Source organism: Plectropomus leopardus, chromosome 16 (genome assembly GCF_008729295.1).
Source record: "Plectropomus leopardus isolate mb chromosome 16, YSFRI_Pleo_2.0, whole genome shotgun sequence".
Taxonomy (NCBI): domain Eukaryota; kingdom Metazoa; phylum Chordata; class Actinopteri; order Perciformes; family Serranidae; genus Plectropomus; species Plectropomus leopardus.
The window spans coordinates 18,728,197-18,743,875 of record NC_056478.1 but is presented as its reverse complement, the minus strand read 5'-3'; the positions used below and the strand labels follow the sequence as shown (position 1 = coordinate 18,743,875).

At 37.9% G+C, this 15,679-nt stretch overlaps 1 protein-coding gene across 1 annotated transcript in view; it reads right to left on the bottom strand.

Moving 5' to 3' along the window:
• lama2 (laminin, alpha 2) overlaps nucleotides 1-15,071 on the bottom strand; it is a 198,697-nt gene extending 183,626 nt beyond the window's left edge. The window contains exons 1-3 of the mRNA XM_042503943.1: nucleotides 15,032-15,071; nucleotides 14,527-14,697; nucleotides 11,893-12,005 (exon numbers count right to left, since the gene is read on the bottom strand). Coding sequence (XP_042359877.1) covers nucleotides 11,893-12,005; nucleotides 14,527-14,697; nucleotides 15,032-15,071 — 324 coding nt within the window. The remainder of the gene's footprint in view (nucleotides 1-11,892; nucleotides 12,006-14,526; nucleotides 14,698-15,031) is intronic.
• Between the last annotated feature and the right edge of the window lie 608 nt (nucleotides 15,072-15,679).

Here is a 15,679-nt window from a genome sequence, read left to right as displayed (position 1 = left end):
AGAGTATAAAATGAAATTATTTCAATGCAACATAAAAAAAGAAGTGCTCTGTTTACATGAACAGAAAACAGCAAAATATCAAATAATCATTTCTTTCACTAGTTTTACTTCAAAAAGAGAGCACAAAGCAGATCTGCATGCTCCAACTTAAACACTTTAAAGTCCAACTGAACTTTTTTAAAGAGTGAAACAATAAGTGACTCATTTAGCCCCAGATGAAGTGTCTTATCTGTGCTTTGTTTTTGCACTGATGAATAATTCTGTGATTCTAAAATAAACTACCGACTAAATCGGCTCATTTATATATTGCTTCAGATAGAAGTGTTGAGACTGCAGAGGAGTGGAGGCCAGTTATTCACAGGTCTGTAACGACGACAAAATTGCATTTATCTCCACATGTGACAAGTGTCTCCTATTTTTACATCTCATAGGTGATTTTAAGACTCAAAACCACACAAATTAATATTAATTTCCACATAGTTCTCGCAATCTTACATATTTGACAGGAAATGGTCATGGCTTGCCAGGGAATGGCTTTTTGCACATATCTGAGCAGAGCAGCCAAATGAGCACTTAAAATGTTTATTTTAATGCTCAATCAATCCATTTAAGCCCTGTGTCCAGTATGGTTGGGTTGCCCACAATCAAATGGACTGTGAAAAATCCATTTTGTCTCAGCGTGATTTGGACACACAGTGACAGCGGTTTTACTGAACAGCTGGTGTTTACAGGCCATTCACATGGAAGCGTGTTAAAATTTCTCTGGCCTGATAAACTGGCATCAGACCCCAATTCCAGTTAGGGATCCAGCTAATTATAACAGAATTTGAACACAAAAGACAGATCAAAAACAAAAAAAGATCAGAATGTGGCAAAAAGAATTAATAACAATGACAAAAAACTGAATTCCTTTCTGTGTCCGGATTCAGACATAAACAGACGCACAGGTGGATACGCCGTCAGAGCAACAGACGTGGTATGCAGACTCGTTAAAATTTACTGTCACTTCAAGAGAAAATGTGTTAACATCTCACTGGACTAATAAAGTAGCTTTTGGCCCAGTTCTAAATAGTGTGAATAATCCAGCATCCCCAACTGCCAAGCTGAGTGCAGGCAAACAAGCAGCAGATATTCACTGGAGCCACACAGCCATCTCATCGCACGATCACTCTGCTTTTCAACTGAGCTGCCACTAAAAACAATTTGGGGAGATGCTGCAGTATTTTGAATGACAGTCTCTTGACAGCGCTGCAGCAAACACATTAGAATAGAGTTCAATTTGAAGCCAAATTGCAAGAAAAATAATACGAAATATATTTTAAAAAAACAAACAAAAAAAAAAAACAGACAAATTATTGTTTTTCACAATCGCTTAAATGGTGGAGAGGCTGCAGTGGAGTGCAGCACATACAGACAACAGCCTCTGGATAAAACTGAGGAACGTCCTGGTGTGTAACAGCCAATTGAAATCTATTCTCTTTAAGTCTTCCCTCTCTATCTGAACCGCCAAAACACACAAATAAAACAAATGCACACACAAACGCGCACGCTCACAGACTTGGTCGTAATTTAGCCTTAAGCTTTTTAAATAGGCTTTAGTCTGCACAAAACACCAGATGCTGCAATTTCTCCCACATTCTTGCTTTGGCCCGAGCTACTGTCAAACACAGACCAACAAAGTTTCATTGGGTACAGCAGATGTTTCATTTACCTTCTCTCTGGTATGATTAAAGATATTGTTTCTGATCACGTATTATTCTCATATTACTAATTATTATATAAAGTCGAGAAAAGTAAGATTATATCTAAGTTTGAGGTATGTTTCAATAGTCAATTTAAAAAAAGTAAAGTAACAGAAAATGTCCCATTTAAGATGCATATGCCATTTTCATCCAAGCATATGTGCAACAAAGCTATAGCTATGATAAGTAAAGGTTCACTGAGTCCTTATAATGACCGATTTCGTGAACCAGTGAACTCCACGCTCAAGCTTCTATCTCATTAAGATGTCCATGACTGCAGACTGGCAAATTACAGTGTTATAGTTTTAAGTTGATTGAAGTATAAATCTGCAATTGCTAGTGAACTGTACATTCACAACTGTACATGTTTTCTCTGGTCATGGAGCACCACTTTCAAAAGTATTTGTGTCTTTCAATTGTATAGACAGTCTAACTTCATGAAAGGACCGCCTTTCCAGCAATTAACTACTCCTTTAAGAACAATAACAATGGTGGAAAGTATAAAGAAAAGATAGAGCAATGCTGACAAAAACAAAAAACAAAAGATAAAAAAACCCACCAAAAGTAAAAAATAAAAAAACAGCAGTGGTTTTCAATGATAAAGCCATCTAACTGAGACAATAAGTCTGATAACATTTTAAACAGGCAACACCAGAGACACCTTGTTGCTTCAGGGCTCCAAGTATTACCTTATCTGTAACCTCATGAGAAACACTGATCAAAAAGGCTGATTACAATGTCTGGCTCATAACTAATGCAAGTATTTGTAAGTCTGAGAGTCTGAAGTTGGTTGGGAGTCCCTCCTGTTGTTTGATAGGATCTAAATCTTTGAGTCAAGATTAAGACAAAAGCAGAATTTCACAAGAATCTAAAAAGTCACATTCAACTTAACAGCACTGAAGGCAGTAGTAAGGAGAATGACCCGTAGGAGCAACAAAATATGAGAGAAATCTCCTAAATATTATTTAACTGAACGCAGCTGCTAAACAGGACATCTCAACTCCACTCATTACTTTTCCACATATGTCTTCCCCTGTGATATGAGAGCTGGAGCGTAGGATTCATACTAAGTGTAAGTGCACACAAAAGACAAAAAATGGCATATACCAAAAAATAATCAAATTTTAAAAACTATGCCACGCACACCTGCAGGCAATGTTCCCTTTATAAATCACAGTCCACCTGGAATGGTCTGCACATGTACTGACCTCATATGCCGCCCTCTACATGCCCACATTTAACCATGAATGGGCAATGCAAAGCACCTCTGCCGTGGAAAATTATTACATGTGAAAATATGTAATGAATACTTGCATGAAGATGTATGATTCACCCATGTTTTTGAATTAGATATTTTTGAGGACCTGAGTCCTTCACTGACCTCAGGGTGTCTAAATATTAAGATAATGCAAGAGCAAAACCTTGTAGACGTTAAAACTAGACAGACACAGCTATATGACCTGTGAAAAGTACTGTTTAAGGGTGAATGATTCTTCTGTTACTTTAAATTTTTGGTTTGTCTCTGTCCGTGTGCCAACAGCTTTTCTGATCAGTTTTGTGTTGCAATAAATATATTTTCAAGTAAGGACAACTGAGGCTCATTGAATTCATTTTAGTATTATTCATCAAGCTTATTTTATCATTCAACAAGTTTACTTTATTATTTATCAAAGTTAGGACTGAAAAGGAGTGCATGATTTTCTACAACAACAGTTAATGCACAAAAATTAGTGCTGATCAATGGTTCTTTATAGTGAGTCACAGCTGCATTTATACTGTATATCTAAACCAATTAGACTGATTACTTCACACCTTGCTAAAATGATCTTGACAATCAGAGGCATCCCCCAACCTGGGATATTATTTGAAAATTGAAGGGGTGTATGGGTGAACACAATTTATTTATTTATTTAACTTTTGTTATAGTGAACTTGCCCTGCATTTTGATTAGGACTCATAATGAGGTTTGGATCACAGTGTTTTTGTGAGAGAATTCTCTGGCTTTATTTTCGGACTCTGCTAATTTACACAATCCACATGTGCAGGTGATACAGATGTGCTGATGAGTGTGTGCTCCAGCTATGGCGCGTTCTCCATTGACACATACAAACTATATGAAGTAAAACCGAGCATGTCGATATGTGCACAGTACAATAAGATACTGAAAATGATTGACACTCTGACACCCATAGCTACTTTCTTATTTATATGTGATGATGTTTGTCAGTGTTTCCTTTTACCAAGAAATATTTGTTAGGTGGGATGGGAGGGATGGGATTTGTGAATATGATATTAGTATAGTACATATATAGTATTAGTAGTATTTTCCTTCTTTTTCAAGGGCACATTATTCAGATTCAGGTACAGTTCAGGTACAAAGTGCACCTTAAAAAATCATTTCCAATCAAAAGCTCTTGTTGAATTCAAGGCAGTAATTTTGCCTGTGATATGTATGCATCTATGCTGCAGTCTCTGTGTGTATTTGTGTGTGCCTGTATGTATATGTTGAAGTATTTAAGAGCTGTGGATAATGACGGCACTTTGACTGACAGCCCCTTTCAGGACCCCGGTAACTGCCAGGTTCTACTCCCGCCCTCCAGAGAGCGGAGGCGCTGCATGATTTGACCATGTCGAACAAACTCTCCATCAATCAATCTGGCTGCCGCATTTCCATAATAACTGCAATTTAAATGAATCACATCTGAAGCTGGCAAATGATTGTTGCCGTGGTGAGGCAAGTTTAACCCCTCACGGTAACAAACTCCTAATACACTAAATTTCTTAATGTATATGCATACTAATGCCTAAGATTGGAGCAATACAAGACTTCACGTTTAGGAGTTGCATACCTGGAAAACTTTAAGTGTGATGTGCAATGATTGAGGTAAAATAAGAAAAAAAAAGTGAGTGATTATTTGGAATTTAAATACTGTGCAAACCTGTAAGTTAAACCTAAAAAATGGGCTTCAACCCTCTTCAACAGGTCACTGCAGAGGACTTTGATTTTGATTGCAAAGTCAGATGCAAAATTATAATTTAAAAACTCATCTAAAAGCGATGAAGAACATACACAGACTTCAACTGTCTCTTTCTCTCTCTCTCACACACACACACACACGCACGCACACATGCACGCACGCACACAGTAATGCACATGGACCCTCAGCTCCCACTCTCTCATTATTTAGTCTTTCCATCCAGAGAGCCTCAACAATAACAAGAGAGGAAATGAGGGTGGTGATGTCACAGGCGATAACCACACATACACACAAACACACACAAGCCCACTGTCATTTTGTGAGTGAGATGACTGGGGTCGCAGGGGAAATTCAGTGCACTGGAGGGTAAATAGGTTTCCATTGGGCTGAAAGACACTCACACATATGTATACAAACCCACTGAAGAATGCACATGTTCACACACATACAGCCAGACATTAATGGCAGTCAGTGTCCAGTCGATCACTGCAAATCAGGCGAGAGGTCAGTCTACTGTTACTCTGATCAATGCAAAATTGATTAAAGTAATAAACTGAGAGTTATGTGATGAAAGAAGAATCGTTTTCAGTCTTCTCTAATGAAGTTGGATGCAAAGACTGTCTTGTGTCCAAACATCTGAAAATATACAAAGTATTCCTGAAAACGTGTGAAGAGACTGTGAACTATATAGTACTAAATTGTTGATTCAGACTATTGTTAGACTGTCTGTCATCCTTTTTGTGTCCAGGAATTTTTGGGAATTTATGGCTGAATGACACAGTGGAGCCATCATTAACGTGACCCTTCCTTAATAGCACATAGCATCAGTTGCTCTCTCTGCCACAATCACAAGTTACAACACTCACTTACCACAGCCTATAGTAAAGTGCTTCATAATTGTCCATGTTTACAGATGGTCTGCTAATCCATGTTTCTAGTTGTGGAATGATTTCACTGTAGTTTTGGGTGACTCCCTTCTGCAGCTGCCCCTGAACAGCACACAGCAGCAATCCAAAGTGTTTAAACAATGAACAAAACTCCCCTTGCACAGCCAGTGCAATCATCAGGTGCTGGTTGGTAGCAGGAACATTTAAAGTGAAAAACAAAGTTGACCACCAAACACTGAAGAACTTAACTGTGATTTTATTCAGAGCGAGCAATGTGTTTCGGCTTCTTCAGGTTTGCTCAGTGACATTACATGAGTAGAGATACTAATGCAACGTCACTGAGCAAACCTGAGGAAGCTGCAGGTGAAACCCGTTGCTTGCTCTGAAAAAAGACTCACTTAAGTTCTTCAGTGTTTGGTGGTTAACTCTGTTTTTCAGATCCAAAGTGTTTATTCCCCTTGAGGTGCAAGGTAAGCAAGAACAGGATATCACCTCACATTCCCACTATCACACCAGTCCTTATTCACCCAAAAGTAAAAACTTCTTCCCCCTCTCACATCGGAGTCCACTGTGCTATAAGATCTGAATATAGAAAGAGTCGAATTTTATCCAGTATTCGAGGATTTAGGCAAGTATTGGCGAAACAAAGGATATGATAGATATGTTAGCCTAGATGGACACAGAGATGGTCTTGCTTGTCCACGTGGTCGAGATTGGAGCTGATGCACATCTTTTCCATCTTAGCCTCGACATTTGAAAACCACAACCTGGCCAGCTTGCAGTCACAGTAAAGGGGAGAATTTATAGAGAGTTTATATACTCTATATAGAGTTTATATAGAGTTTATACCAACGTCCAATACTGACCAATAAAAGCATCACCTACACTTGCAAAAAAGATCAAAATTTAGCACAAATTTAGCAGAATTAACAGAGAGGCAACTGGAAAAGCCAGTGCATATGTAACTCTCACTATAAGAGCCAACACTCAAAAACATGCATTAATCAACAATCCAAACATGGCACAACCGGCAAACTGCCAACTTTATGCATTATAGTAGCAAAATTGGCTGGAGACAGAAAGAGACAAGGACTGAGCACCACATGTGGATGTGTTTGAGCAAGACAAACAAAAAGAGAAGAGAAGGTGGAAGGTGGATTATTGCAAATAACATTTCTGTAAGATATTAGTGAGTCATAATGCTCCTTTGTCACTTTTTGACACATTGTCACACTGACTGCATCATCCTGTTGCTGTGACATATCAACTACGCAGCCATATTTGACGGGCAAGACAGGCCTCCAGCAGATATGCCCCCAAGCACTTCAGAGCAGGCAATACTGCTTTTTTTCACAGTTTTGAACCCTAGTTTGATAAATTTAGCATTTTTTAAATCATTTAAATTTGACTGGTTGATAAAACATTTTTTTGTGTGACAAAGTCAGAACACATATTCATTTCTGCTTCTCCCCGTACAGTAACGATGACTTCCTTATAGTGAGATTGAAAGCTTTTTCACTGAAATAATGACACATAATACAATGCTGTGAACAAGGCAAACACGGCCATCTAATGAAGATGGCTGTTCGAGCTGAGGCGGACCAGTGAGTGGTCACTGAGAAAAAGTACACCAGTATTAAGCTTTTAAAGAACCTCCTTGTGACAAATGGAACAAGACGAGGATTTTTTTCATACTCACACTCATTATTCAGCTGTCAGCTATGATAATCATTTTTTCATTCAATGTTTTGCACATCTCTAAGTTAGTCTGACGGGGGATATGAGCAAGAACAGTGTGTGTATGCACATGTCAGTCTCCTGCTCCACACACTAATATCAGGGTCAGAAGTGGGTGAGTGAAAAAGTGTGTAACCAGGCAGATGCATTCACGGGCTGTACCACTCTGGTGACAGATGTGAAAACGTGTGTGTGAGTGTGTGTTTGTGAGACCATTTGGGAGTGTATATGCTATATTCTGCAGCCACACCACAGCGGTGAAAGGTGTGATTGATGGGCCTGAAGTCATTAACATTTCAAGATGGCTGCTCCTCGACTTCCTGACCAGAGAATAATTAAATTCTACGTATGTGATGGTTGGAAAATAAATAAATAAAGTTAACCTCACTTTTGCCGCTTACTATTTTTCTCCTCTCTCTTTCTGCCTCTAAATTAAATTCAACTCCATATAAATTGTGTTTTTTAATAATAATTTTTGGTGTTATTTTGTTTACTCTAACACACTGCAATGTCTGCAGCAGAGTCACATCCAACAGGTCTCGAACACCAATGAGCTGTTTTGACTGTGTAATGAAGTTTTAATAATAGTACAGAAATATTGCTGTGAACAAAAAAAAAAGATCATGAAGATACATTTTATTCTGTAACTCATAATACTTTTTAATTTGTGCATTGAAATGTAGTTGACGTGAGGATCATCAGTGCCCTTCACACTTAGCATGTTTTATGTTGAGAGGCTCCTGCCTGTCTGGGTGATAAGAGGTCGACCTTGATAATGCTCCCGAGTGACACACACTTTGTCCGACTCTTGTCTGGCGATGTGATGATACGAGGATCTGAATGACGTGGGACAGACATTGTCTAGGCTAAAACTGTTTTTGTCAACTTTAAGTTTTTGTTACTTCTCTGTCCATGCATATGTGCTGCACCAAAGGTTTCCCTGACATCAGATTTGTGTTGTTATTAAACTCAGGTTTATTTCACTATTTATCAAAATGATGATTGACAGAGTACAAGTTTTTCCATATCAATTACAAAAAAGGGAGAGATCTTAATAGTCTCAGATGTGTTTGATTCTGGAAGACTTTGCTTTCTCCTCTTTGCTGACTAAAGCACAGTTTATATTTCCTTGTCTGAATAACCTATGGCGTAAGTTGTGTATAGACACGCGGCGGCCTGATGTGCACCTCTCCAACAGTGTAACTACCTCCAGTTTACTTTTGTAACTGAAAGCCAGTCCCCTCAGTGGATTTTTTTGTTCGACTTTTATTCCACATATTAGAAACAACAAATTGTGAGGACAATAAAGCCCCAACAAAATACCATTTTTAGTCTTGGTTGTGTTTTATCCTGGCTTCATATAAGTAGAGACAGATCCATTAGCCATTAGGCTTATTTATGCAACAGGAAATGTTATATGCGTATGCTAATAACATTAGATTGTTGTATATGTGGGGAAAAGAAGGTCTAGTAAAAGACAACTGTTTTGTCAATTTACCTTGGGAGTTATAATGGAGATGAATTTAGTAACATTACCTCTGTTAAATGTTGTTGTTGTTCTGGGCTTCAAAAGAGTGAAGGAAAAAACTGTTAACTGCTAGGTTATGCAATATAAAATGCCACAGGCTTATTCAGATAATGTTAGCACTTTGTATATGGCCAGCAAAAAAGTTGTTTTGTCTGTGAAACTCATGGGTTATTATGTAGCTAAATACTGTACTTTTGTTTAATATTGTTGCTATTAATCCCTATTTTATATGTTTTTAGCTGTGATTTGAATTAATCAAACTTCATTGCACTTCACAGAAACTCAACACAGTGACACAGAAACCCCACCGCCAACTAGTGTTTTGGAGGTGTAATTGCAGGGCGATGCTGACACAACACCAGACAAGTAAAGACTCTCACAACAGCCCATGCACAACTATGAATCTGCCTTAAGTCACTTCAGATTTTGCTGCAGTTGCCTGCTGGTTTGCCATTTTAATCATTTTTGGCGTGAGAGTTTAAAGACAATGCAGTTTTGTAGTTGGCTCACTCTTTACTTAACCATGGTTTATAAATGTAGTGGATTAAGATACATCTTTCTTAAGCAGTTAGGTCTGAATGCATTTTTAGACTTTGCAAGTTCCTCACAATGTGAAGACTGAAAGGCAGTTTTGATGCTTGGAGATGGCTTCACATTTTGGGTTTTAACTTTTAAGGTAACACTAAGTAATATGTTTATTTTGTGAAAAGGACAGCTAATTAAATGGTGTTAAACAATAATGCTGGACTGCATTTTTAAAGCACTTTTGTTGAAATTGCTTTACAGTTTGCCATAACTGTTTCTAAACCTCTGTACTGTGACTTTGTGACATGTTTATTTTTCTGTTTCCTATTTGTATTTTCCTTTAATGTCTCCTATTGTCCCTCATATCTGTTCCATTATTTTTTCTCCTAGATCCATTGTCCAACTACTTTTTTGATTAATTTAAAGCATCTCTGCAGTGCATTGTAAACAGACAGAAAAGATGGGAGAGAGACAAAGATGTTGACGCAGATTCAATATCACAACATTCTAACAGCAGGAGTATGACCCTTTGTCCAATGAGGCCCTAAAAATATATTTTAACGCTGGACCAGATAGCCATAATGTAAATTGTACATTCTGCTAAAGCAATATTCATTTATATTAGAGGTCTAAGTACTTCTTGCTAATTCGTATTATTTTGGGTATTTTGTTTTAATTGTTGCATTTTTGTCTGAAATATTGGACTTTTTATTATCAATTTAAAATTAATCTGTTTTTTCATTAAAAGCTATTTTTCAAAGGCATCTCTTAATGAACTGAGGGTTTCTCATAGACTAAAGACTCTCACCCTCATTAGTTTTATTCTCAAGACATCTATATAATTATACCCTGGCGCAGTAATCTGTTTAATCGCACGTCTAAACTAAACTAGATGTACTAAATCATCACATGCCATACACAGCCACTCAATCAACGACACTCCTGCCAAGCCTTCCAAATAAAAAATGGAAACCCAATTATTTAACGAGAGACAAGCATGCTTTTGAAAATGATTGATAGCAAAGATGGTATAACTAATTCCAGCACTGCTGAAATGATAGTGTGGAGCTTAATTCTTTGGATAATAAAACAAAGACCAACTAATTGCCCTAATGGCATAAACAATGACAACAATCAGTCTGGTGTGTTCAAGTGGTCATGGGAGCAACATCCTAACAGAAAAGCAACATGATGGCAGTAACTCTGAGGATGAACAAGTAGAAATAAATGTGAGAATAAAAATAAAAAGTCAAGAGCATTAAGACCCTACTGATCATTGTTATGGAGAGAAAAGATGCTACATGCTCACTCTGGCAATTAAAAAATATATATATCTATTTGTGACATCAGCAGAAAACAGTTTGTTGGCCGATTCCAATATTTCATTATAAAGATTATATCTGCTGATACTGATGACGTGCTGATATTATTGTGCATCCCTAGCTCATCGAGGATCAAAAACTGACATCTACTGAAATGTTTGGTCGTATTTTAAAACAGAGCATCTCCAGATTATTTTCAATCGGCATATGTTTAGCAAAAGTAAGGCACAGCACGAAATGAATAGTCATCTTCGCTGCTATCTTAACTCTAAGGGAACAGGGGGGGGGAACTGCTCTACACGGTCCAACCGCAACCCAGTTTTGTTCCATCCGCTGCACAGTGTCATACCACACCACGAGTATTTCCAAGCGTCGTGTTTTGCCTGCCCCATTTTGTCATTTTTGTCATTTTTCTTTGATATTTAAGCTTCTACCATTAGTAAATAAGTAGGCTCTGGAGAATGTTTACTGTTTTTTCTTGCTTTGTTGTGCTGTAGCCTGTAGACAAAGTTAATGTTGTTAAAAGTCCATTTATGGACTTGTGACTGTATTTAAGTCATTAAAAATACATTCATAATTGCATTGTATCTGTATTTCACACACTGAATCTTTGCAAAACACTATGACTCCATCAAAAAGAGAGGGGGACCATTTTATAGACTTCTGGGTGGCTTTTGCTGGAACAAAACTGTCAAGAATGGCTGCAATAATTCTAATTTTGATCAGTTTTCCTGATACTGCTTTAGCAACTGCCTCAGATTTAAAATATTTAACAGAGTGGCTAAAACCTCACAATTAAATCTAAGTAAAGTATTCGTGTTTTTGATGCTGTTAAACAACTTTGATAAACAGAAAATGCTTGCAGTTTGTGAATCAAACCTGTCATCAGGTTTGATTCACGGCGGTTACAGTAGATTCCAGTAATAACGAGTCTCCATTAAAATCCAACATAAATCCAGGCCAACCACAGCTGTCACTCTGTGTGAAAAAGGAGCCAACTTTCAGTGCTATGGGGAGGGAATGTTTGAAACTCTGAAGTATTAGTTTAAGGTTGCACTAAGCCTCTAGGGAATAGATGTGGAAATCAAAACAATATCCTTACAAGTTTAGTATTACAAGTTGCCTGTGAGTGTGAGAGAGCGCGCAAATGTGTGTGTTTGTGTGTGCGTCTACCTGTTTTAAGTCCAGAGTGATCGTCACATAGTGGTACTCCATTCCATTTTTGATAGAGGGACTTTGCCACCAACGGTTGGTCCCATCTATGGCATACTCAATGGGATGTTGCTCTGTACACACATAAAAAGCACACAAAATAGAGAAAGGGGTGATATTAGTTATTTTATTCTATTAAAATTTTAAATATAAAAAAAAACTATTTGTCTCGAATCCAGCATTGTGCTAATGGAAATATGTTCCTCTCCATTCCTTGTTTTTTGTAAAATTTTGGCTTTTTGTCGCCAAGGTGACATAACAAAAGCACATTTCCCCCCTTGTAAAATACAGAATAATAGATTTCCTTTCAATTTCAGATGATTTTTATGTCACTCCTGAATTTAAAAAAAACAAAAAGTCACCCTTTTTGCAGAATCTACTCACAGCTGCTGTTACTATTCAACACAATAGTTCTAATGGAACCAGAGGAAAATACATTATTGGTGTGTTACATAGCCAAGGTCATTATGTAGAACTTTTATGTATGCTGAGTGTATGATAATGTTTGGGTGTTTACGTGTGTGAGAGAGTATTTTTATGTGAGGATGTAGGTTTCAGGTTGACTTGCGGCTGTCAATCACCAGGCTACTTATGTGTGACATTTCTGTTAAAAAAACCATGGCAACTATCCCTAGCAAAAATGCAAGAGCTATATATCTCTGTGTAAAAGTCCTTTCTCTCCTCTCTTTTTCACAGCATCCTTCCTCTCCCCGCATATTTCAGTCAAAACTCATCATTTTGGGAATAGTATTCATAGTCTTTCTCTTACGAGATAGATGAGAAGATTTATGCCACCTTATATCTGTTATTAAATATGAAGCCGAGGCCAGGAAACTGCTAGGTTAAGACCGGAAACATAGCCTGGCTCTATCCAAAGGTGAAACAATACATCAAATTTCCACCTCTGACGCTTACTAACTAACATATCATTTTGTTTATCTCATACAAAGCGTGAAGTAAAGACAGCTTGTGGTTTTATGTGGGGTTTACATGCTGAGATATTATAGGCCAAATCACTATGAAGTTGTGCTAACAACAGTCATCCAAATACACAACTGGCAATTGATTAAAATCACAGATGTTAAGCTGGCCAACTTGCTGATTTCTGTTGTCATTTTCTGCTGTGACTGTACTTTTGAAGATATATGGTTAAACACTGTGGTCCTACCTGTCGGACCTTTTTTTATGTATTTTCTTGTTTTGCCTTCATCTTCAATAAACCACATTTACTTGAAAAGAAACTGAACATTTTACTGCTGTGGACGGGGACGTAGCAAAACGTAAGTTAGCCACCAAGAAAAAGATGTTGATATCAGCGTAAGTTTGCTCTTTGCTCCGCTTTACCTTACACACTAACCAATCAAGGCTGCAGTAGACCAGCAACTCCAGTGTTTTGTGAAGTAAAATTACTGTTTTTGTTGACAGAGCCAGGCAGCTTTGTCAGAACTGCTTCAATTCCCATTACCTTTATTTTCAAAAAGCAATTATAATATCATAAATACTGTGTAAACTTAAACTGATACAGATTTTTTTAGGTAGCTGAACTACCAATCTGAGGCAGCATTTGCACGGCACTGTTTGATTTTATGTCATGACACACAGATTTTCTACACCTAAATTATTGTAAATTAGCATTGTAATCCGGTCTATTTCTTGGTCTGGTTGCCCACCTCATGGTCACAACAAGTGTCCCCAAAGTAATGGTGCCCTCCCAAAAAATATTCCACCAAACTCCCTCTAAAATATCAATGTAAAAACTCTGATTAAACAGACAATAAGCAAAGTGTCAATTACTAAGTTTTTGGCAGTCCTGGTAGGCAGATTGTTTTGCTGATTGATGCTAAGCTAAGCTAACTGTCTCTTGTGTCCAGCTTCATATCAGAAGGGCAGGTATAACAGTGAAATCCATCTTCTCATCTAAATGTCAGCTGGAAAGTGAAGAAGAATATTTCACAAAATGTGGAACTATTTCTTTTACACTGAGCAATTCAAAATATCACTCAAATTGCACAGGTCTTAGGTCTAAGTATTAATGGAGATAGAAGTATTTATGATGACCATTTTGGTCTCAGTTAATCTATCTTACATATTTTCACCTCACTCTTTTTCCAGCTCTTCTTGCGGTCCCTTATTACCCTTTTTTGCAGCAGTATATTCTTTCCTTCTTTGTCCTCTCATCCTCGCTGAATAAATGCCTGACTAGGAAGCCAACTAAGCAAAGCTCACTAAGCAAGTCACAAAAGCTAATCGGACTCACTAGCTGACTGACTGACTGACTGGTTGATGACAGACTGCTTCACTGATTAACTGATTGGTTGGTTTTAAAACTGCCTGAGCAGTTAACTGAATCATTGACTGACTAAATAGCATACTGTCTAGTTGGCTGTTTGAATTATGATCACAGGCTAATTTTGCATTGTCATCATGTCATGTTGCGATTGATTCCTCAGTTCATTCAGTAATTATCGTTTCAGACAAAATGATTGGTTAACATCTGGACGATCTGGCACTAATTAACTAATCTAGCATGATTAATTATTGTAATCACCATGCCTATAAGTCTTGCATGTGTGCGTGTGTGTGAATTGTTCTTACCAAATGGTTTTGTACTCCTTTGGTTGCAGATTCGACACTGAGGGTTTCTAACAGGCTGGCCTGGTACATGCTCCACAAGCTTACAGAACATCTCTGGACCCGCTGAACCGCAGGTAGCATTAGTGGATATTTCAGCCATGGACGCCAGGTTCAACACAGCCGGGAACAGTCCTGGAAAGAAAGCACACAGGCAATTAAATACAGAAATAGATGATGAAAAAATAGCTGTGTGTGTGTAAGTACTGACTTCTGACAGATATACAGATGCAGCAGAATATTAACAGTTTAATAATTTTAAAATACACTTGTTTATGCTTGACACTCACAGATGAAGTCATATCGATCTCTGCATTTGGCTGTGAGTTTAAAAGCAACCCCCCCCCCCCCCCCCCCATGATATTACTAATTTCATATCTTTCACAAGCCTGAGAAATGTGACTGTGAAATTCCATGACTTTTCAGGTTTTCCATGCCGAGGGAAACCTGGTAACAGTGCTAAACATACCGGAGGAGAATCCCACGCCCACACAGAAAGACAAGTCCATCGTTTCTCCCTATGTGCTTCAACCTTCCCTTCATCAAGTACTCTACCTGGTGCTGACAGTTTTGTACTTTGGTGGATATTCTGCATCATAGCACCAATACACAATCAAAGCGTCTGAAAAACCATTGTGCCACTTATTGCACCTCATTGCTTTTCTGTGTTCTGCATTTAACAACGAATGAGTATTTAATTTGTTTTAAAACCGCCATCTTTACAATATAAAAAGGAACAATATGCCTAATGATGGCCTAACAATAAAGCTTAATTACAAAGTACAAACATCAGGATAAATAAGGTAATTTGCAAAAACAATAAAGAATGGTGGTAATACTACATCTCACACTGTTGAGCCACCCCTGGATCATAGCAGGGGAAATTCGTTACCAACGACAGCCCAGTCAGATCATAGCTCATCCCAGGTTAGTGATGGCTTGCATAGATGATGAAAATCAACTGCATTTAACAGTAATGAGCGATGTCTGATAGATATGTAGATGCAGCAGCTGGCTTTCTTCTTCAAAGCCAAAAAAACTGCTAAATGCATCACAGCACAGTACAGTAGGGACACCCAGCACCTGCTGCTTTGCACGCAGGTTTTGTATTTCAAAC